General features: G+C 46.7%; 1 protein-coding gene across 4 annotated transcripts in view; it reads right to left on the reverse strand.

Moving 5' to 3' along the window:
* The window catches only part of rps6ka1 (ribosomal protein S6 kinase a, polypeptide 1), a 62,677-nt gene that overhangs the window by 16,049 nt on the left and 21,252 nt on the right, over positions 1-25,376 (reverse strand). For 2 of the 4 annotated variants that reach the window (XM_076978219.1, XM_076978221.1), the window contains 2 exons: positions 2,142-2,258; positions 1,584-1,665 (listed from right to left, as the gene is read on the reverse strand). In XM_076978219.1, the coding sequence (XP_076834334.1) occupies positions 1,584-1,665; positions 2,142-2,258 (199 nt within the window). Of the gene's footprint in view, positions 1-1,583; positions 1,666-2,141; positions 2,259-8,326; positions 8,823-12,940; positions 13,051-25,376 lie in introns of those variants that run through there. The other 2 variants (XM_076978220.1, XM_076978218.1) reach the window with 2 other exon arrangements.

Below are 25,376 nucleotides of genomic sequence, written 5' to 3' on the forward strand. Positions count from 1 at the left end.
CTAATATTCCTCTTACCCTAGATGGCTTTTCAGTAACACCTAAATCTACAGCAAAAAGATTAGGTGTCACTATTGATTCGTATATTTCATTTGACATATATATATATAGAATGTCTCTAAGGCTGCCTTTTTCCATTTACGTAATATTGCCAAGCTGAGACACTTTCATTAGCTGATGCAGAGAAACTGGTCCATGCTTTTGTCTCATTGAGATTGGACTACTGTAATTGTCTTCTAATTGGATGCTCTAAACAGTCCATAAAGAAACTACAACTTGTACAGAATGCTGCAACTAGAGTACAAACTAAGGCTAGAAAATTTGATCATATTATTATTCCTACTCTCTCGGCGTTTAAATATTGAATTGAATTAAAAATTCTTTTGTTGACCTATAAGGTGTTAAATGGTCTTGCTCCACAAAATCTGAGTGAACTCACTGCATACAGGATTTCGCTTAGTTCCAAAAATTTGTAAAACTACAGCTGGATGCAGAGCTTTCTCCTTTAAAGCCCCTCAGTTATGGAATAGCCCTCCGCACACACTGCCAACACTACCGAGCCCTCCGCACAAACCGCTAACGCTACGAGCCCTCTGTACACACCGCTAACACTACCGAGCCCTCCGCACACCACTAACACTAATGAGCCCTCTACAAACACTGCCAACACTACCAAGCCCTCCACACACACCACTAACACTACCGAGCCCTCCACACACATCGCTAACGCTACGAGCCCTCTGTACACACGGCTAACACTACAGAGCCCTCTACAAACACCGTCAACACTGTCGCTGGTTATCAGACACTTCGCATTATGTGGCCTCCCTTCATATCAACACTGCAAAGGCCGATACCACAATGACCGAAGGAGACTGCACACACTGGACCAGCACCAGTATCAGCACCAACACCAGTGAAGAGGACTCTACTTTTACAACAAGTTCTAATAGATTCAGGTTGATAAGACTTGACAACACACTGCCTGTGGGGTATGGGGCACGTAAGGTATGGGGCACGTAAGGTATGGGGTATGTAAGGTATGGGGTATGTATTAATGTATGTAATGATCGCGTGTGTAAGGGAGAACAAACGAAACACAAATGTTTAGATATTGAAGGCAAGAAAGAAAGAAGGAAGGAAACCAAAACAAACACATGAACATGAGAAAACCATTAACACACACACACACACACACACACAACCACAGACTCACACAGACACCACAGCTCTGCACCCTGTAGATAAACAAGAGAATTAACAGAAGCTAAAACAATCATGAAAACAAGTGATGTAAAACCACTGAGAAGGCCCAGGAAGCAGCGGGCATCATCATCATCATCCTCACAGCACGCACGGTACAGGGGCTCTGAGAGAGGCGCACATGAGTGTGTGTGTGTGTGTGAGAGAGAGAGAGAGAGAGAGAGAGAGAGAGAGACCCCCATTGGTGTATCTGAGCGTGAGAAAGAATGTGTGTGCATGTGGACCTCTGGGTACAGGGCGGGGTTGTGGTTGATGAATGTAGACACAGAGGGTGTGTGTGTGTGTGTGTGTGTGTGTGTGTGTGTATAAGATCAATCCCTACCTTTAAGTGTGGCCTTCTTAAGGACCTTCATGGCGTATAGCTGGTTACTGTCGGGTGGTGTAACCTTCCGCACCAGAAACACCTGCCCATGAGAACCACAGTGAACACACACACACACACACACACACACACACACACACACACACAAACAGATACAGCTGGAGCACACAAGCCCAGCCAGGACACACCGCTACAGAAGAGAGTTTCCGTTTGGGTTATTATGGGTTGAAGGTGGCTGTGTGAAGATGTGCATCAGTTACTGCCCATGGAAGTCGTTGCATGCAAGTTCACACCTCGGTCTACGCCCTAATCCCAGTAGTGAATTTAGTCTATATCCTAATCCCAGTAGTGAACTCAGTCTACACCCTAATCCCTGTAGTGAACTCAGTCTACACCCTAATCCCTGTAGTGCAATATGGATTTTGGTGCAGGGTTCTGCTGAAGAGCATCATATCTATTCTCCACACCACACTTTTCTCCCGCATGGTTGCGTTGTCTGGATTTCTCTGTGGAAGACTGTAGCTGGATTACGAGAGGGTTAGGGGTTAGGGTTCTCACCTTCCCAAACGAGCCCTGGCCCAGAACCTTGAGCAGCTCAAACTGGGAGGGATCGGCCTTCTCCGCCCCCTCCTTAACCACATGGGTGATGTGGATTTCTTTGATGACATCATCTTCCTGCGACACAAGAGGAAAAAAAATATCACAGATGACTCCGTGGATAACAAGGTGACCAACACACTCTCATAGCTGATGAAATTCTAGACGTCATGTTTTCCAGGAAGCATCGGTGCAGTCACGTATCAGTCCCCATGACACTGGAACTGGGGGGGAGCCCTGCAGACTGGTACAGCGTCACACAACACCCCCCTGCACACACACACACACACACACACACACACACACACACACAACACCCCCCTGCACACACACACACACACACACACACACACACCCCTGCACACACACACACCCCTGCTGTAGCTGCACACTGTAGTCTCCTGCAGTACTACAAGACATTTGAAATGTGACTAGTTAACATTATGATTGTTCACAAGTGGTTTGGGTGCGTTAGGCCAGTGTGCATGAACCAAAATGCACAGCAGAGAGAGAGAGAAAGAGAGGGGGGAGAGAGAGAGAGGGGGGGAGAGAGGTGGAGACTAACAGGAAAGTATTTGCATGTCATCAGCGGCTCTACACCTACACACCCACCACTAGATAACAAAATAATATTTATCCTGTTCATATATTTTGTTTTTGTGTTTTATTATCTATTTTTATTTTGTTTTTGTGTTTTATTAACTTCATTATAATCTAGTGCCATTTCCTTCTTATTCATTTATTTTATATATTGCTTTCATTACCATTCTGTTACTTATGACAATTGTTGAGTTTCACATTAGAGAGAGAGAGAGAGAGAGAGAGAGAGAGAGAGAGAGAGAGAGAGAGAGAGAGAGCGCACAAAAGAAAGATTTTTGCTTGTGCAAAATTAAATGAACCACAGCTGCACTGGTAAAGTCATTTAAGTAAAAGACGCAGGTGAAACACATGTGAGTCAAGTAATTCAAGTAATCAATGAAGCAGACCAATCAAATGAGACGTCCTTGTGAAAAGATTTGAGCCACACTAATTAAAAGAGAGAGGAAACCAACCAAACCACTGTGGTGTGAAGCACACAGATCAACAATGCAGAGGAGAAAGGAGACACCTGAGAACATCAGGATGAAGGTGGTGAAGCCCATCAGTCTGGGGAACTCTACAAGAACATCTCCAAAAGACTCCAGCTCCATCCATCCACTGTAGGACAGATCATTTACAAATGGAGGAAACTCAGCATCACCACAACTCTGCCCAGAAGTGGACATCAAAACTCACACCAAGAAGCACCAGAAAAATAATTCAGGTAAACGCCAACACCAGTGGTGTGTATATCAACACACAACTAACAAACTAACTAACTAATAACTCATGTGCCCTTGAGCATCAACTTCAGCTTGACAATATCGCCTGATGCTGCTCACAACTCGACTGGTTGGCTCCGTCATTCTTGAAGGGCGACTCTGGAGTTCAGAGTTACGAGCCTCTACACAGTGACTCCACAGATCCTGCTGGTTTTCTATGTGATTCAGGTCTGGAGAAAGTGCAGGTCGCTCCATCTGAGGAACCCCAGACTCCAGCAGCTGTTACTTAATGATGTGACCTCCATGAGGACCTTGACATCTCCAACATCATTTCTGCTCACCGTGAATCAACTTTCATCATTTACATTTACATTTATGGCATTTGGCAGACGCCCTTATCCAGAGCGACTTACATTTTTATCTAATTTTTTATACAAGTGAGCAGTTGAGGGTTAAGGGCCTTGCTCAGGGGCACCTCAGTCATGGCCTCAGGTCTGGGAATCGAACCCACGACCCTCCGGTCACAAGATCAGTTCCCTAACCACTAGGCCATGACTGCCCTATCAGAACATCAGAACAGCACTGAGGCTCACTGGTCTCACACCCAGCGTAAACGCTCACTGGTCCATGCAGGATGATGAAACCTGTGTCTGGTGGTGCGGTCAGGTACCCTTGATGACACCTGTGTCTGGTGGTGCGGTCAGGTACCCTTGATGACACCCGTGTCTGGTGGTGCGGTCAGGTACCCTTGATGACACCAGTGTCTGGTGGTGCGGTCAGGTACCATTGATGACACCCGTGTCTGGTGGTGCGGTCAGGTACCATTGATGACACCCGTGTCTGGTGGTGCGGTCAGGTACCATTGATGACACCCGTGTCTGGTGGTGCGGTCAGGTACCCTTGATGACACCCGTGTCTGATGGTGCGGTCAGGTACCCTTGATGACACCCGTGTCTGGTGGTGCGGTCAGGTACCCTTGATGACACCAGTGTCTGGTGGTGCGGTCAGGTACCCTTGATGACACCAGTGTCTGGTGGTGCGGTCAGGTACCCTTGATGACACCAGTGTCTGGTGGTGCGGTCAGGTACCCTTGATGACACCAGTGTCTGGTGGTGCGGTCAGGTACCCTTGATGACACCCGTGTCTGGTGGTGCGGTCAGGTACCCTTGATGACACCCGTGTCTGGTGGTGCGGTCAGGTACCATTGATGACACCCGTGTCTGGTGGTGCGGTCAGGTACCATTGATGACACCTTTTACCCTTGATGAATCTCATTACCTCTACTCACTGCACATATACACACACACACACACACACACACACACACACACACACACACACACACACACACACACACATCTCATTACTTCTACTCACTGCACATACACACACTAGGGATGCAAATGATTAATCGACTTTCGATTAATTGTCGATTAAGACGTTACTCGATCAAAATGTATTAATCACGATTAATCATTAGAGAGCGCTCCTGTATTAACTTGAACAGAGCGTAAGAACGAGAGGTGAACACGTTTCGCGAAAGACCAGAGTGGAAAACAAAATGAAGCGGGCGAAAAGACGTGCGGTGTGGGACCATTTTGAAGCGTGTTCGGGAAACGAGGCAGAAACTGCGTAATCCAGAAAATCCCAAGGAGGGAAACTTTATTTACCACGCAACTCAAACAATAGCACTGTTCTCTTCCCCTCCGCTCTCCCAGTGTCACTTAAAGGGCCAAGTGCCTGTCTGTTAGGGAATTCGCTGCGAGGAGTAGTAGTCGCTACAATTTCAACATTGTTAATTTAGGCTAAGAAGTTAAATGTTCTGTGTGTAATGCGGTATTGAAGTACAACAGTTCCACTAGCTCACTCAATTATCATTTGAACACCATGCATGCAGCTGTCCTGCATATCACCAGTGCACCTGGTCAACCTAAAATCACAGCTACACTGGGAAGGCGAGCGTTTTCGAAAAGTTACATTACTGTGACGTGCCACTACGCTGACGAGAACATATATGTGAAAATCTGCAGTGCTGATTACGACGAACATGTCGGATAGACACACCGCTGACAGTTTAACTGACAAGCTCAATGATGTTGTGGAAACTTGGGCACTCTCCGGTCGCGTTACAGCATGTGTTCACTACAAAGCTAGAAACATTGTCCAAACATGGGCTCAATAATATTCTGTTTGGCTCTCTATTTAATTTCTTTTTTTTTTACATTTTTTAAAATGTCTAATGTTTCAAATTGAACTGAGCCAGTCCTTAATTTATTCCTTTTTTAAAATGAATTATTTTGTTATACCATAAAAATTTCCTCATGCATAATTACTTGAGCAATATATAATATAATACAATATAATTATCATAATATAATATATACTTTTTGAACAAAGTGTTTTAACTACACTGCTCAAAAAAATAAAGGGAACACTTAAACAACACAATGTAACTCCAAGTCATCCACACTTCGTGTTCAGATAGGAAGCAACACTGATTGTGAATCAATTTCAACTGCTCTTGTGCAAATGGAACAGACAACAGGTAGAAATGAGAGATTTTCAACTGATTTCAAAGATTTTTATTAATTGAGATCTAGGATGTGTTATTTTAGTGTTCCCCTTTTTTTTGAGCAGTATATTTAGCTGATATTTTTAAAAGCCCTATCGAAACACTGAAATTCAGGTGAAAAACGCCGCTTATCGATTAATCGAAAGTCGATCGATAAGATCAGTCAACTAACGATTAATGAATTAATCGATAATTTGCATCCCTAACACACACACACACACACACCTCATTACCTCTACTCACTGCACATATATACATACACACACATCTCATTACCTCTACTCACTGCACATACACACACACACACACACACACACACACACACACATCTCATTACCTCTACTCACTGCACACACACACACACACACACACACACACACACACACACACACATCTCATTACCTCTACTCACTGCACATATACACACACACACACATCTCATTACCTCAACTCACTGCACATACACACACACACACACACACACATCTCATTACCTCTACTCACTGCACATATACACACACACACACACCTCATTACCTCTACTTACTGCACATACACACACACACACACACACACACACACACACACACATCTCATTACTTCTACTCACTGCACACATATACACACACACCTCATTACCTCTACTCACTGCACATAAACACACACACACACACACACCTCATTACCTCTACTCACTGCACATATATATACACACACACACACACACACACACACACACACCTCATTACCTCTACTCACTGCACATATACACACACACACACACACACACATCTCATTACCTCTACTCACTGCACATATACACACACACACACACACCTCATTACCTCTACTTACTGCACATATATACACACACACACACACCCACCCCTCATTACCTCTACTCACTGCACATATATACACACACACACCTCATTACCTCTACTTACTGCACATATACACACACACACACACATTACCTCTACTCACTGCACATATACACACACACACACACACACACATCTCATTACCTCTACTCACTGCACATATACACACACACCTCATTACCTCTACTCACTGCACATATACACACACACACCCACCCCTCATTACCTCTACTCACTGCACATATACACACACACCTCATTACCTCTACTTACTGCACATATACACACACACACACACACACATCATTACCTCTACTCACTGCACATACACACACACACACACACACACACACACACACACACACACACACACACACACACACACACACACACATCTCATTACCTCTACTCACTGCACATACACCTCATTACCTCTACTCACTGCACATATACACACACATCTCATTACCTCTACTCACTGCACATACACACACAAACTCATTACCTCTACTCACTGCACATATACACACACATCTCATTACCTCTACTCACTGCACATACACCTCATTACCTCTACTCACTGCACATATACACACACATCTCATTACCTCTACTCACTGCACATACACACACAAACTCATTACCTCTACTCACTGCACATACACACACAAACTCATTACCTCTACTCACTGCACATATACACACACACACATCTCATTACCTCTACTCACTGCACATACACCTCATTACCTCTACTCACTGCACATATACACACACATCTCATTACCTCTACTCACTGCACATACACACACACACACACACACACACACACACACACACACACACACACACACACACACACACACACACACACCCACCCCTCATTACCTCTACTCACTGCACATATACACACACATCTCATTACCTCTACTCACTGCACATATACACACACACACACACACCTCATTACCTCTACTCACTGCACATATATATACACACACACACACACCTCATTACCTCTACTCACTGCACATACACACACACACACACACACACACACACCTCATTACCTCTACTCACTGCACACACCTCTTCATATACACTACTCACTGGACACACACACCCTCATTAACCCTACTTACCACACACACACACACACACACACACACACACACACACACAGTACACCAACTATAACAAGTAGAGTTTAAAACCAAACAAGGTCAGCTCTGAGCTCACGTTAACACTCAAGTGCAGTTCAATCACTCGTTCGACACTCACACAGTGGTGATTAGTAACATCACCACAGCAACGACAGTGTCCTGAACCAGAGCAAAGCACAAATCTGTGTGTGTGTGTGTGTGTGTGTGTGTGTGTGTGTCCACCGACCGTCCATGGTCCCCGTGTTGTCGTGGAGGCCACGCTGGGGGGGGTTCTGCTGGTGTTGGGGTCCCGCGGGGGCTGGGAGCTCAGTGCTCTGTCCTGTGACCTGCGGGACAGGTAGAGCAGGAGCAGACGCATCCCGCGCAGCCGCAAGCTGCTGGACTTACGTCCCGTCTGCCCGTCCATGTGGGGAACGGGACCCTCAGGACTACACGCCTTCCAGCACAACAGGACGTGTGTGTGGCTGACAGAGTGTGTGCACTAAAGACACAGGTGACGAGACACAGGAAGGAAGAGGATGAACAGAGAGAGAGAGAGAGAGAGAGAGAAAGAGAGGTGGAGGGAGATGAGTGAGAGAAAGAGAGATAGAAAGAGAGAGAGATGGAGAGGGAGTGAAAGATGGAGAGAGAGAGTGAGAGAGAAAGAGTGAGAGATGGAGAGAGACAGAGAGAGAGATGGAGAGAGAGTGAGAGAGATAGAGATAGTGATAGAGGGAGAGATGGAGAGAACAGAAAGGAAAGTGAAAGCTGACAGAGAAGCGGTCTGTAAGTGCAGTAGTGTTAGGGAGGAGCAGGACATGGTGTCGTCTCTCTGAAGACAGACCAGTCTGTCCACCACCACGTCTGTCTGTCCACCACGTCTGTCCTGCTTTGAATTCTCCATTCCCCCTCACACACACATATACGCACACACACACCCCAGATAGGCCCCGACAAACATGCACCCACTTCATATGGGTTTGGCAAGTCAGCTCAGTTTATTTGGAGATGTTCACATGAATCATCTAGCAGACGCACAAGGCAGTTATAGGAGCACACAGGAGACACCGACACTAGGCCTGCAGCACCACCTGCAGGTGGAGGTGTGTTCTTTCCTCTCTGTTAACACTGTTGAAGTCCCCGCTGATGTCTGGCTGCCACACACACACACACACACACACACACACACACACACACACACACACACACACACACACACACACACTCCTTTTTCCTTTTTTTGACACTGATGAAAAGGGATCGTCATCTCAGCAATCTAAATTACTAGTTAACTGTAAAAATTAGTGTAAACAGAGCAAACAAACTCATTGTGATAGCTGTAAAAGTTAACATTAGCGATGGTGATTTGTTTCATTAGCATTAGCACGCATTCATGTGTTTTCTGTAACGTCAGTGAGACCAAAACTTTATTTTTGTGAATAATTCCTTAGTTTCAGGTCCCTACCTAATTTGATTTAAATGTTGCTACGTTTGATGCCAGAGACAAATGAAAGAAAGAAAAATCTAAAAAAATAAAAATAAAAATTCTTTATTAATGTATTTATTTTTGTGTTGTTTAAGCCAGTGCCTTATCCTTATTTTAATAATTGTGTGTTGCAACAAGATGATTTCATTAAGGGTTTAATGAACTATAATATAAGTTGTTTTTATTTTTAGTTAGCATATAGCTGAAATCTAATGATGGTTATATCTAGTGCGATAAGCTGTATGTTTTATATTCAACTAACACATGATCCGATCGGTGATTAGTCGACTATAAAAATAATCATTTGTGGCAGCCCTAGTTTTATCTGAGCTGCACGTTGGGGGAACTGCTCGTGTCATTTCCTGTCTTGCCTGCCTAATTTCACACGTCCATGGCCAACCACGTCAACCACATCATCGTGTCATCAGCCCATTGTGGTGGGCGGCACCATTAGAGACCCCCTACCTGCTCACGTTAACCCCCCCGAGCTCCGCCCTCCGGCACTGCCAGTTGAAAGGAGACTCCGCCCACCTTTTCTTACTCAAGTGTCATTTCCTGTTTCTGGCGCTATTTCAACATAGCCTGAACTTTGGGCAACAACTTCCTGCTTGTACCACGTCTCTTATGTGGGGGTGTGTGTGGAAGTTTTAGTAGATAACAATATCTGCTTCTCTAAACACTCAGCTAAAGGGATACAGCAAGATAAGGGTCAGGTTCCTTTTGTGTTTAAGTGTTAGGACATGGGAGTCCTGTTCAGCAGAGGGGACAGTCCTGCCATCAGGACGTGTCCTGGTCTTGTCCCATTGGTCAAGCACTCAGCTCACAGACCGGTCATGTGACCGTGAGAATGTCTCACTCTGCTTGCTATTCTGAAACCTGAATATAGCAATTCATATCAAAGCAAGAAAATGGACTGAACCATCAAAGCACACACTGAAACTACTCAAACCCAGAGAGTTCACACCATCAAACACAAACTCTGAAGAACTGAAACAAATGGCCCACTTAGCTACTGAACATCTAAAGTGTCAAAAACAATTTTACTCCAAGACACACACACACACACTCACTCAACAGCACGACCCAGCTAACACACACACACACACACACACACACACACACACACACACACACACTCAACAGCACGACCCAGCTAACACACACACACACACACTCACACACTCAACAGCACAACCCAGCTAACACACACACACACACACACACACACACACACACACACTCAGCAGCAGCTGTTCTGGACCCAGCTAACACACACAAACTCTCTGAGCCTCCAGCAAATCCAGACAGAAGAATAGAAAACGTAGCCGAGACAACAACGCTTCAAACACCCAGAGAAAAACGCAGGTTTCCTAAACACTCAGTGTGAATGGTTGTGTGTGTCTTCTACACACTCGGAAGGTGCGGCTGGCTGCAGCCTGTCGGTCCGTCATGGCAGCGGTTGCCTAGCAGCACAGCAGCTGTATTGCTGTAAACAGGCGAGGTGAGGTCAGGTCAGGTGAGGTCAGGTCAGGTGAGGTCAGGTCAGGTGAGGTGAGGTGCTCTCAGCAGGAAGAGAAGCTCAGGGTGTTTCCTGCCTGCCAGCATGAAGACTAGGGGTACAGGAAAAAATCGATTCAAGCTCGAATCGCTTTTCTAACATTGAACGATTCAGAATCGATTCTCTTTTTTTTTTTATCGATTTTTTTTTCGGGTGCGTGTGTGCCTTCTCAGCCACCGTAGTGCTAGGCAAAACAAGGAAACAGCTTTGACTATGTGCAGGCATGCTAGTAAAGCTACAGCGGGTTGTGTAGTGTACGGTATTTGTTGTTGCGCCGCTAAAGTATGAAGTCCAAACGGCTCCGCGGTGTTTGAAAGCAACCATTTGGAAACACTTTAGATTTTACAGTCAACCCGGCCCGGGTAAGAATGGGCTTGATAGTTTGCACACGCATAAAGACGCTACAGATGATATTCGGGAGTTACAGTGATTATAACTCCTGGTAAAATAAAGTTAAAATAAAAAATAAAAATAACTTAGTTCATTGAGCACTCTAGCTTTGTCCTAACTAGATATTTAGATATAATACTGCTGTAATACTGCAAATTCATGGTCAGAGGTGAACTTCGGTATAGCCGGTGTGTATTTTATTTAAAATAATTAACACCCTTGAGCCACTGTGTCTTTGGACATAGATAATGCCGTTTGCTGTGATGGATAATTAAAGTCTAGCTCTTATTTATGCATAGAAATGTAAATCAACAATATAATCTGTAGCGTCTTTATGCGGATAAACGAGGGGAGTCGGAATTCACCACAACACACAAGCCAAATCTGTCACACATGAAATGCTACAGGCACCGTTCAGAAACTGATCAGTTCAGTTAAATGTGTTCAGTTCAGTAGATATATGCGGCTTTTAGAAAATACGATATATATATATATATTTTTTTTTTTCCATCTGTGAAGTGGAAGTTCTGGCAGCTAACATATTTAATGTAACAGCACTTATTTTTGGAAGCACTTTCATATATTTTTTATTTTTGTGATTTGTTAAGGAAAAACGTATAATTTTGTTTCTGGAAGTGGCATGTTCTCAGCAGCTAGCCTAAGCCTACCAATTTTATTTACTTTACTACAGTTTTATTAGTTTAATGTAGTGTTCTGAGTGTCAGCCTCAAACAGACATGTTGTCTTGGATTTACCTTTGTGTGTTTACATTATTGCAATATGTTGATAAAACCTTTACAATTATAATATCTTTATAAATGTACTCTGCTTTCATGCAAGCAGACCGAAGTACCTCGTTTTGAATTGAGAATCGTTTTTGAATCGGAAAATAATCGTTTTTGAATCAAATCATTGGGATCTGAAAGAATCGGGGAAAAAAATCGAATCGTGACCCCAATAATCGATTCTGAATCGAATCATGGGATTCCCAAAGATTCGCAGCCCTAATGAAGACACACACACACACACACACCTCTAAATGTACAGCACCAAAAACGCGACCCTCCCCCCCACGCACACACACTCGTCCACAATCTACAGCATGAAGACCGAGACCCACACACACACCCTCACTGCACAGCATGAAGACCGAGACCCACACACACACCCTCACTGCACAGCATGAAGACCGAGACCCACACACACTCCTCCTCAACGTACAGCACGTAGATCCAGACCCACTGCGGGATCTTCAACGTACACAGGATGGACAGACCAGGGAAGACTCGTAGATGGAAGAACTTCTGTCCATTACACTGTTCTCTCACTACTCCTTTTACTTCACTGACTTCCCCTCCGCCCACTCATCCCTCCCTCCCTCCCTCTCTCCCCCTCATCCCTCCCTCCGTGGAGCCGCGTGGACTTGCCTGTGTTGTACGCTGCTTGGTGCGGAAGATGTGTCTCCACTTGTCCATGTCACTCTCACAGAGAACACAGCCTGAGAGTACAGGGCAGAGACAGGGTCTCTCTCTCTCTCTCTCTCTCTCTCTCTCTCTCTCTCTCTCTCTCTCTCTCTCTCTCTCTCTCTCTCTCTCTCTCTCTCTCTCTCTCTCTCTCTCTCTCTCTCTCTCTCTCTCTCTCTCTCTCTCTCACACACACACACACACACACACACACACTTGCATTCATTTTGCATTTCCCCATTTTGATCGAGTAGTGTGAGTGAGTGAGTGAGTGAGTGAGTGAGTGAGTGAGAGGGGAAGGAACAGTAGATCTGTTTTAGGAAGCCACAAGTCATGAACCAACATGTCCAGTAACCAGGAACACACACACACACACACACACGGACGCATACACAATGAACCCAAAAAGTTATTTTTTTAGGTTGATATGAACAGAGTGGTTCTCTCAGCCATTACACAGACATCAATCTGTTTAATGCAGTGTTCTAGTATCCTGTTTCAGTTTAGAGTAGATGCTGACTGTACAGGTGCACACACACACACACACACACACACACACACACACACACACACACAGCAGAAGTAAGGATGAGTGCTGGGAGCATGGTCTCTACAGCAGTGGTGTGGGGTTTCTTTGAAGAGCAGCACGTTGAGACAGATTCTCCTCAGTCAGTACTCGGTACTCTTCAGCTACACGTGCACACGTGTGCGTGGTCTGAAAACCCTCACGTCACCGAGATGAATTCTTCCGTCCTGATGCATGCACTCATGATGGCTGCTAAACACTGCGTTCATGACAGATACACAGGTCTCACTCTCACACACACACACACACACACACACACACACACACACACACACTTGTTGGGGAGTGCCAGTCTTCAGCTGGCATGTGTGTTTGTGTACTTTTTAGCAACTACCAATTGTACATGAATATTTATAACACCCTCATTACCTCTGTGAATAAACATGAGCCATGTTAATGAGGCGGTAAACTGTCTGGTTCACATGAAAGAGGAAAGACACTTACTGAAGGCCAGGCATTGTTGCAGTCCAGTAGCACCAAACTCTATTAACGGAACATTATGCCCTTTCATTTGAATTGCAAATAGAAGTGTAGTTCTGATGTAGGCCACTAGAGGGCAGGAGCTCTCCTCTGTATTTGCAGGAGACTAGAGGAGTCACTGAGGCAGACACCACAGTAAGACCTTCACATTTCCCTCATCACTCACTGACATGAAGAGGCAGCAGATGACGTCTGGATTGGAATACCTGATGTAGAGCAGATCCCTGATTACCTTCAGGTCCCCGATACACAGAGCAGATCTCTGACTACCTGATTCCATAGAGGAAGCTGCAGGAACGCAAGACACAAACACACACACACACACACACGCATTCACGAATACATACACACACTCGCGCATGAACACGCACACGCGCGCACACACACACGCGCACACTCTCGCGCACACACCACAGACACACACTCACATGCGCCCCACACATGCACCACACACAAGCACGCACCACACACACACACCCTTATCCATTGCAAAACAAGACAGGAGTCCAGAGCCCCCACCCCAAACACAGAAGTATTTACACATTCCTCTCTTCTCTCCTCTCTGCCTTCAGCACATTCTTCTCCTCCTCTTACAAAAACAAGCTGTGTTTTTCCAAACCTGCGTGCCCAGTGGGTCCACAGCATTTACCACATAGGACATGGATTCAACCCCCCCCCCCCCCCCCACTAGGAACAGAACACAAAGGAACAGAACACAAAGATCCATTACATCTCCTGTGCCAAAGATCAGTCTCCTCTCAAAACAGAGAACAGTGTCCTCTCAGAGATCAGTCTACTCTCCTGAACAGTCAAGAGTGTGACTCCAAACACTGTGTCAGTCAAATCCTTTCTGTCTGATCTTTCAGACAAGCTGCAAGGAAAGAGGCAATTTTGGCAATTTCAGAGTGTGTGTTGAGGACCTAACGCCACTGGTCGATAATCGATAATCTGTGTAAGGTCTATGGGCAGATCCATCTACTGAGTCATCATTTGTTTTGCATTTATTTACATGTTAAATGGACTCAGCTGGGTCCCTTTCTGGCTCGCATGAACATTTCTGGTTCATTTAAAGTCTAGGGGTGGGAATCGTTTACTATCTCACGATTCGATTCGATTCCGATTTTGGGGGCCACAATTCGATTCAAAATCGATTTTCGATTCAAAAAACGATTTGATTTATAAAAATTTCTGCTTCAGTCTATAAAATCTGCATGATCTACCACAGTCTGCTTTGCAAGACAGAATGGCAAATACAGAAAATAAAGTGTCTTTCACATTTAATTAACAAAAATAATGTGCTTTGGTAAAATAAAATGCTTTTTGTTGTTACCAAAATTCTTGAGGTTCATTTTGCAAGCTCTCAGGGATGGCTCGGATGCAGTTCCCCCAGCCGTTGCTAGGGGCACCAGAGTCAGTCCCAGACTAAACCGGCATAACCGTACACAGCCAGGTCCCTGCTTTCTCTGTGGTTGCTTCTCGTTTAATGGTGTCTCGCCACCTCTCTCTGTTATGCTTTCTCTTTACTTATTCGAGTATCTATCTCCTGCGTCGCTTCCTGACCCATCTCAAGTTTTCCCAATCCTGTATTTCTTCCTATCCGTTTTGCCTTTATTTTTGGGAAGGGTTTTATTTTGCTGCGGCGTATTTTGCCAGTTACTTCTGCTGGCGTCCTTGGTTTCGTTTTCGCGTTGCATTTATCCGCGCTGTTTTTTAGTTACTTTTGTTATTTTGCTTCTTTCTCCCGTCTCTCTGCGGTTGAGTGTTATTTTCCACGCGTTGTATTTTCTATTTACTCCATGCCCTCACGGTTTTTGTTTCTATTCTTTTGCGCGTTGAGTCTTCCGTGTTGTTTTGTTTGTTCGTTCTGGGTCGCTGTGCGCGTTTCCCTCTCGCCAATACATTTGACAAGTATCAAACATCTTGCTCTTGCGAGCCGGCACTCGGGACCACCCTTCTCTATAATATTTCACGCGGTGTGTACATTCCCGTGCTCACCGCGTTACACAAGCCTTGCACACGAGCTACATTGTGTCAAGTTCGGTCTTCCCCGGCATTCGGTAAAAACCAAAATGAACCCATATTTTTGCCTTAAATGAAGACGGGACAGGTTGAATATCTCTTTCCTCCATTTGTTTTGAAACTTTTCCGCACATGAGTGTGTCCCAGAATCTGCTGCGTAAAGTCTCGCGTAATTTTTTAATTACGTAACGCGAGACTTCACCACGACTTGGAATCGATTTTGGGACATTTAAAATTGATTCAGAATCGTAGTAAATGAGAATCGATTTTTGATATATGAATCGATTTTTTGGCACATCTCTATTAAAGTCCATCCATCAACATCCGCTTATCTGGGTCCGGGTCACGGGGGCAGTACCTACCAAAAGCTCATCACCATAGGTGAGAGTCAGAACGTAGATTGACCAGTAAATCGAGAGCTTTGTCTTTTGGCTCAGCTCCCTCTTCAACACAACGGTCCGGTACAGCGTCCACAACACTGCAGCCGCAGCACCGATCCACCTGTCAACCTCTCCTTCCATCCTTCCCTCGTGAACAAGAACCCGAGATACTTCAACTCCTCCACCTGAGGCAGGGACTCACGACCCGACAGGACACTCCTCCCTTCTCTGAGGGAGTCCCGTGGTCCCGAGAGGTGATGATTCTCATCCTGCCGTCTCGCACTTGGCTGCAGACTGGTCGAGCGAGACCTGGAGGTCCTGACCTGATGACATCATCGGGACCACATCTGCAAAAAGCAGGAGTGCAATCCTGTGGACACCAAACCTCGGCACCAAGGTTCTGGGGGTGGGTGAGATCCGCCCAGAGTTCCTTAAGGCTCTGGGTGTTGGGGGACTGTCCTGACTGACACGTCTGTGCAACGTGGACAGCGGGGACAGTGTCTCTGGACTGGGTGGTGGAAGGAGAGCGGAGGGTGTGCTGCTACTCTCGCCTCATCACACTCCTCAGCCTTGAACTTTGAAAAGCTGGAGGTTCAGGATAGACTGCACACCACTCATGTGCAGCTTATCATACAGTACAACACACACACACACACACACACACACACACACACACATACACACACACACACACACAGTTGAGTGCACACTGGACGTGTTCATCAATGCATCATTTGAGGTAATTAGGTAAATTTAGATCTCAGTCATCTCATGAATTCAGATCTTGTTAACACTGAACCTTGATGCATCAATCAGTGATCACCTCATCTGTAATGTTGCCATGGCAATAATCATCATGGCAACATGCAATCAATGCCACTCTATTCCAACACACTGAGGGATCAAGAGGTCAAAACCTGCCTCTGGGGTGGGCACCAGTCCAACAACAGAAGGCTCCATCCTATAAAAGACATTTTACATTGTAGCCCTGAGGACATGTGTTTGATGCAAACAAGCCCAAAATACAGTGGGATGCGAAAGTTTAGGCACCCTTGTTAATTTTCCTGATTTACCTTTATAAATCATTGAATGTTTGGATTAAAAAATTCAGTTAAATATATCATATAGAGGATAAACACAGCGATATTTGAGAGGTGAAATGAAGTTTATATGATTTACAGAACGTGTGCAATAATTGTCTAAACAAAAATAGGCAGGTGCATAAGGCACTGTTGTCATTTTATTGATTTCAAAACCTTTAGAACTAATTATTGGAACTCAAATTTGGTTTGGTAAGTTCAGTAAAGGTAAATCAGGAAAATTAACAAGGGTGCCCAAACTTTTGCATCCCACTGTACCTTCATGCTTGCTGAAGGTGCCTATAGCACCTTCAAAGACACCCGGGACGCGACGCTTTCAAAGACACCCGGGACGCGACGCTTTCAAAGACACCCGGGCCACGACTCCTTCAAAGACTCGCGCTACGACTCCTTCAAAGACTCGCGCTACGACGCCTTCAAAGACTCGCGCTACGACGCCTTCAAAGACTCGCGCTACGACGCCTTCAAAGACTCGCGCTACGACGCCTTCAAAGACTCGCGCTACGACGCCTTCAAAGACTCGCGCTACGACGCCTTCAAAGACTCGCGCTACGACGCCTTCAAAGACTCGCGCTACGACGCCCTCAAAGACACCCGGGCCACGACGCCCTCAAAGACACCCGGGCCACGACGCCCTCAAAGACACCCGGGCCACGACGCCTTCAAAGACTCGCCCCACGACGCCTTCAAAGACTCGCGCCACGACGCCTTCAAAGACTCGCGCCACGACGCCTTCAAAGACTCGCGCCACGACGCCACGACGCCTTCAAAGACTCGCGCCACGACGCCTTCAAAGACTCGCGCCACGACGCCTTCAAAGACTCGCGCTACGACGCCTTCAAAGACGCCCGCTACGACGCCTTCAAAGACGCCCGCTACGACGCCTTCAAAGACGCCCGCTACGACGCCTTCAAAGACGCCCGCTACGATGCCTTCAAAGACGCCTTCAAAGACGCCCGCTACGACGCCTTCAAAGACTCGCGCCACGACGCCTTCAAAGACTCGCGCTACGACGCCTTCAAAGACTCGCGCTACGACGCCTTCAAAGACGCCCGCTACGACGCCTTCAAAGACGCCTTCAAAGACGCCCGCTACGACGCCTTCAAAGACACCTTCAAAGACGCCCGCTACGACGCCTTCGAAGACGCCCGCTACGACGCTTTCGAAGACGCCCGCTACGACGCCTTCAAAGACGCCCGCTACGACGCCTTCAAAGACGCCCGCTACGACGCCTTCAAAGACGCCCGCTACGACGCCTTCAAAGACGCCCGCTACGACGCCTTCAAAGACGCCCGCTACGACGCCTTCAAAGACGCCCGCTACGACGCCTTCAAAGACTCCCGCTACACCTTCAGACACGTTTTTCACAGTCTCTTCATTCACAACATTCCAATCATATTCTCTCTCTTTCTATCTCTCTCATTCTCACACACAGATTTTTAGTGAACAGAATGAAGTGCCCAGATGGGACCTGACCAATCCGCCTTTCTGGCTGGGTCTGGTGGGCTGTGATTGGTTGAATTCTGTGGCAGCGTGATGTAATCTCTCAGTACATGAACGACTGGCCAGCAAAACTTCTCACAGGATCATGAATGAAGACTCCAGATAAGAGTGAGGTGGTGTGTGTGCAGGTACATGCATGTGTGTGTGTGTGCAGGTACGTGCATGTGTGTGTGTGTGTGTGTGTGTGTGTGTGTGCATATATGTGCGTGTGTGTCTGATCATGTACGTCTCTGATGCGCTCCTTTCATAGACCCGTGTGTTGTCATGGTGACTGCACATCATTATCACTACAATAACTCTACACTTATGGCCCTTCCTCCACACACACACACACACACACACACACACACACACACACACACACACACACACACACACACACACACACACTCACTCATGCAGAGGTGGACACACATGCACAAGTGTCACATGCACAGATGCTAACTCTGCTGAATCGGCTAAACCCAAAGCACCAGCAGGAGGAACTATAACCTACAGCTCTTACTAATATTGTTATCTGTGTGTGCGTGTATAACCTACAGCTCTTAGTAATACTGTTCAGCAATTTGGTTGGCACTCCATGTCTTTTAAATGTGCTATACAAATAAATTGACTTGACTCTACACGAGAGAGACACACACACACAAATGACGATTTTATAAATTGGAATAAACATCCAATTGAAACCCTGCATACAGACTTCTGTAAAAACATCCTACAGAGAAAAAACACCCAATAATGCCTCCAGAGCTGACCTAGGACAATATTATTATATTATATATTCAGAAACATTTCTGGAAACACATCATATCTAGTAATCCCTGCCCCCTCCATTATAAAACACTAGACCTAAACATGGAGGGGTTTCCCCTCAGTCAGATGGTCCTGAGTCTCAGGGACCTAAAACCAAACACCATCACTGACAATAATCAGACTGTCCACACACTCGCTCAAAACATCAGACCCAATCAAACCAAACACCATCACTGACAATAATCAGCCTGTCCACACACTCACTCAAAACATCAGACCCAATCAAACCAAACACCATCACTGACAATAATCAGCCTGTCCACACACTCACTCAAAACATCAGACCCAATCAAACCAAACACCATCACTGACAATAATCAGCCTGTCCACACACTCACTCAAAACATCAGACCCAATCAAACCAAACACCATCACTGACAATAATCAGACTGTCCACACACTCACTCAAAACATCAGACCCAATCAAACCAAACAAAAACTAAATTACATCACCTACTGGACTGAAACTACGCAAAATTGAGACTACACATTGGTAACCTACCTGATAATAATCAAAGACAAGAAACTGAGGAAGACGTTGATAATGTAGACTCAGTGAGCACAGTCTGGCCATTGAAACTGGCCGACACAGACAGAGCTGGTTACACAGAGAGACCAGACTGTGTTCTCACTGTGATCTCTCAGTGGTGCAGACAGAGCTGGTTACACAGAGAGACCAGACTGTGTTCCCACTGTGATCTCTCAGTGGTGCAGACAGAGCTGGTTACACAGAGAGACCAGACTGTGTTCCCACTGTGATCTCTCAGTGGTGGAGACAGAGCTGGTTACACAGAGAGACCAGACTGTGTTCTCACTGTGAGCTCTCAGTGATGGAGACAGAGCTGGTTACACAGAGATACCAGACTGTGTTCCCACTGTGAGTTCTCAGTGGTGGAGACAGAACTGGTTACACAGAGAGACCAGACTGTGTTCTCACTGTGATCTCTCAGTGGTGCAGACAGAGCTGGTTACACAGAGAGACCAGACTGTGTTCCCACTGTGAGTTCTCAGTGGTGGAGACAGAACTGGTTACACAGAGAGACCAGACTGTGTTCCCACTGTGATCTCTCAGTGGTGCAGACAGAGCTGGTTACACAGAGAGACCAGACTGTGTTCTCACTGTGAGCTCTCAGTGATGGAGACAGAGCTGGTTACACAGAGATACCAGACTGTGTTCCCACTGTGAGTTCTCAGTGGTGGAGACAGAACTGGTTACACAGAGAGACCAGACTGTGTTCCCACTGTGATCTCTCAGTGGTGGAGACAGAGCTAGTTACACAGAGAGACCAGACTGTGTTCTCACTGTGATCTCTCAGTGGTGCAGACAGAGCTGGTTACACAGAGAGACCAGACTGTGTTCTCACTGTGATCTCTCAGTGGTGCAGACAGAGCTGGTTACACAGAGAGACCAGACTGTGTTCCCACTGTGATCTCTCAGTGGTGCAGACAGAGCTGGTTACACAGAGAGACCAGACTGTGTTCCCACTGTGATCTCTCAGTGGTGGAGACAGAGCTGGTTACACAGAGAGACCATACTGTGTTCTCACTGTGATCTCTCAGTGGTGCAGACAGAGCTGGTTACACAGAGAGACCAGACTGTGTTCCCACTGTGATCTCTCAGTGGTGCAGACAGAGCTGGTTACACAGAGAGACCAGACTGTGTTCCCACTGTGATCTCTCAGTGGTGCAGACAGAGCTGGTTACACAGAGAGACCAGACTGTGTTCTCACTGTGAGCTCTCAGTGATGCAGACAGAGCTGGTTACACAGAGAGACCAGACTGTGTTCCCACTGTGATCTCTCAGTGGTGCAGACAGAGCTGGTTACACAGAGAGACCAGACTGTGTTCTCACTGTGATCTCTCAGTGGTGCAGACAGAGCTGGTTACACAGAGAGACCAGACTGTGTTCCCACTGTGATCTCTCAGTGGTGCAGACAGAGCTGGTTACACAGAGATACCAGACTGTGTTCCCACTGTGATCTCTCAGTGGTGGAGACAGAGCTGGTTACACAGAGAGACCAGACTGTGTTCCCACTGTGATCTCTCAGTGGTGCAGACAGAGCTGGTTACACAGAGAGACCAGACTGTGTTCCTACTGTGATCTCTCAGTGGTGCAGACAGAGCTGGTTACACAGAGAGACCAGACTGTGTTCCCACTGTGATCTCTCAGTGGTGCAGACAGAGCTGGTTACACAGAGAGACCAGACTGTGTTCCTACTGTGATCTCTCAGTGGTGGAGACAGAGCTGCACTTTCTTACTGAATGTCCTAAATATGATCCCATTATAAATGAATTCTACAGGAAGGTAATAATCTTCTCCCCTGAGTTCCAGCACTGCAGTGATAAAGCAGTGTGAAGTACGTTGAATTACCAGTGTGTATGAAAAGTGCTTTATAAATAAATTTGCCTTGCCTTAGAAATTGATTTGGCTCTTATTTTCTTTTTGTTTTTATTGATTAGTAATAACTCTGTAAATAATAAAATTACTAGAGTTATATTCCAACCTATAATTGTCGATAATACTGACTGTTATCTTTTTTATGGTTATACCTACGTGTTTTCTGTTATCTGCTTTGGCAACAGTGTATTTTATTACATTCATGCCAATAAAGCAACGAGAGAGAGAGAGAGAGAGAGGGAGAGAGACAGAGAGAGAGAGAGAGAGACAGAGAGAGAGAGAGAGAGACAGAGACAGACAGACAGACAGACACTGTAACCTACACCCCTACTTGAGAGAGAAAAAAAATATTAAATGACAAAGCACAAATTGTAGTTCTGACCATGAAACTGCTAATTACAAAATCCTGAATTCAGTTAAGACTCAACATCCTTAAAGTGGTTTATGGTGTTTTTCACAGGACCAAAAGTGGAGACTGTGACAGCACAATTCCAGAACATTTTTACATTCTCTGACTTACATACCCTAAATTTGAACTGAATTTTACCACTGAGTATTTTCGGAGTACCCCTTTAAGAACCAGGAGTACTGAACCAAACACTGTTTGCAGGGGCAGACCAGTAGGTGGAGGAGACACAGTGATCTCCAGGGAGGAGAGAGAATGTGTCTCTGGGTCAAAGGTCAAGGAGGGAAGGAGATGGGAGGAGAGGGGAGGAGAGGAGAGGAGGAGATGGGAGGAGAGGGGAGGAGAGGAGAGGAGAGGAGAGGAGGAGAGAGGGGAGGAGATGGGAGGAGAGGAGAGGGGAGGAGAGGAGGAGAGAGGGGAGGAGATGGGAGGAGAGGAGAGGGGAGGGGAGGAGAGGAGAGGGGAGGAGAGGAGAGGGGAGGGGAGGAGAGGAGAGGAGGAGAGGGGAGGAGAGGGGAGGAGAGGGATCTACACCTGAAGGGCAACTTCAAGCCTGGCTGGTCTTTCTCATTTCTTCATTACTTTATTGGCTGTCACAGAGATGTGTGTGAGTGTGAGAAAGAGGGAAGAGAGAGAGGGAAGAAAGAAGAGAGAGAGTGTGTGGGTGGAGAGTGTGTGGGAGGAGAGTGTGTGGGATGAGAGAGTGTGTGGGATGAGAGAGTGTGTGGGATGAGAGAGTGTGTGGGAGGAGAGAGTGTGTGGGATGAGACAAAGGGAGAGAGAAAAGAGAATCTGCATTGCTTGGCTTCCTCTAAATTACCCAAAGTGGTTGACAAACATCTCCTTGGGCTGTCAGCAGTCTGCTTCACAGAGCAGGTCAGTCCTGAGTTGTGATCTTATGTCCACACTGGAGTGTGTGTTGGATTGTGTGCCCCACTGGAGTGTGTGCTGGAGTGTGTGCCCCACTGGCGTGTGTGCTGGAGTGTGTGCCCCACTGGCGTGTGTGCTGGAGTGTGTGCCCCACTGGAGTGTGTGCTGGAGTGTGTGCCCCACTGGAGTGTGTGCTGGGGGGTGTGCTGGAGTGTGTGCCCCACTGGAGTGTGTGCTGGAGTGTGTGCCCCACTGGAGTGTGTGCTGGAGTGTGTGCCCCACTGGAGTGTGTGCTGGAGTGTGTGCCCCACTGGAGTGTGTGCTGGGGGGTGTGCTGGAGTGTGTGCCCCACTGGAGTGTGTGCTGGGGGGTGTGCTGGAGTGTGTGCCCCACTGGAGTGTGTGCTGGCGTGTGTGCTGGAGTGTGTGCTGGGGTGTGTGCCCCACTGGAGTGTATGCTGGGGTGTGTGCTGGAGTGTGTGCTGGAGTGTGTGCCCCACTGGCGTGTGTGCTGGCGTGTGTGCTGGCGTGTGTGCTGGCGTGTGTGCTGGGGTGTGTGCTGGGGTGTGTGCTGGAGTGTGTGCTGGAGTGTGTGCTGGAGTGTGTGCCCCATTGGAGTGTGTGCTGGCGTGTGTGCTGGCGTGTGTGCTGGCGTGTGTGCTGGCGTGTGTGCTGGGGTGTGTGCTGGGGTGTGTGCTGGGGTGTGTGCTGGGGTGTGTGCTGGAGTGTGTGCTGGAGTGTGTGCTGGAGTGTGTGCTGGCGTGTGTGCTGGAGTGTGTGCTGGAGTGTGTGCTGGAGTGTGTGCCCCACTGGAGTGTGTGCCCCACTGGAGTGTGTGCTGGAGTGTGTGCCCCACTGGCGTGTGTGCTGGAGTGTGTGCCCCACTGGTGTGTGTGCTGGAGTGATCTTCTCACCCTGCTCTAGGTACACCAGCTCCCTCAGCCCAGCGCCGCCATCTTGGACTTCTCTGCAGAACCGATTCGGTGATACATTTTCACTCAAAGCTCATTATAATAGTTCTACTAGAACAGTACACACAGGGCAGAACACAGATCACGATCTGGGCCCAGACGTGCCCTGGAAATGAAAATGTGTGTTAAAATATGATCTGTCCCCAAATTTTATAGGCGGTCAAAATCAGAATGAACACCTGAGGAGACTCCTGCTAGTGCCTCCAGACCACTGTGGATACATCATAAAGCCCTACGATGAGATAGATACTCAGCAATGTTTGGAGGTAAAGGTCAACATCTTGGGACTGGCCTCAAGCCCAAAGCATATCGACTGTTTCACACACCCAGTAAATGTGAGTGTGTGAAGTTTGACAGGCTGTGTTCTTCCCTGTCTGGGGGCCATTAGCCGCATTAATGCAGAATCATCTTCACTGATTCTTCTCAATCACCAATGGCTGACCAACACTCTCCCAGCTCCCATTGGTCCAGCTCTGAAGGCCCTACTGACAGAACCATGGGTCCAGCTCTGAAGGCCCTACTGACAGAACCATGGGTCCAGCTCTGATGGACCTGTGGAGAACCACTATGACCTTTCAGATCAACACAGCCTGTAAAACACGACTGCGTTTAACAAAATACAAATAACTATGCAAGCACTAAAGCTTACATGAAGAAACATGGGCACGCAAACTGAAAAAAATCTGTGTTTGTATGCGTGTGTGTCTGTGTGTGTGTGTGCCTGTGTGCATGTGTGTGTGTGTGTGTGTGTGTGTGTGTGTGTGTGTGTGTGTGTGCGCATCTCAATGGAAGCAGACCTTCCAAATCAGGGTCACACAGAAATACATTTTCATTATTTATCCAATAAAGTATTCTCTATGTGAACTGTTAGTGGC

The sequence above is a fragment of the Brachyhypopomus gauderio genome, chromosome 17, assembly GCF_052324685.1.
Source record: "Brachyhypopomus gauderio isolate BG-103 chromosome 17, BGAUD_0.2, whole genome shotgun sequence".
Classification (NCBI taxonomy): Eukaryota; Metazoa; Chordata; class Actinopteri; order Gymnotiformes; family Hypopomidae; genus Brachyhypopomus; species Brachyhypopomus gauderio.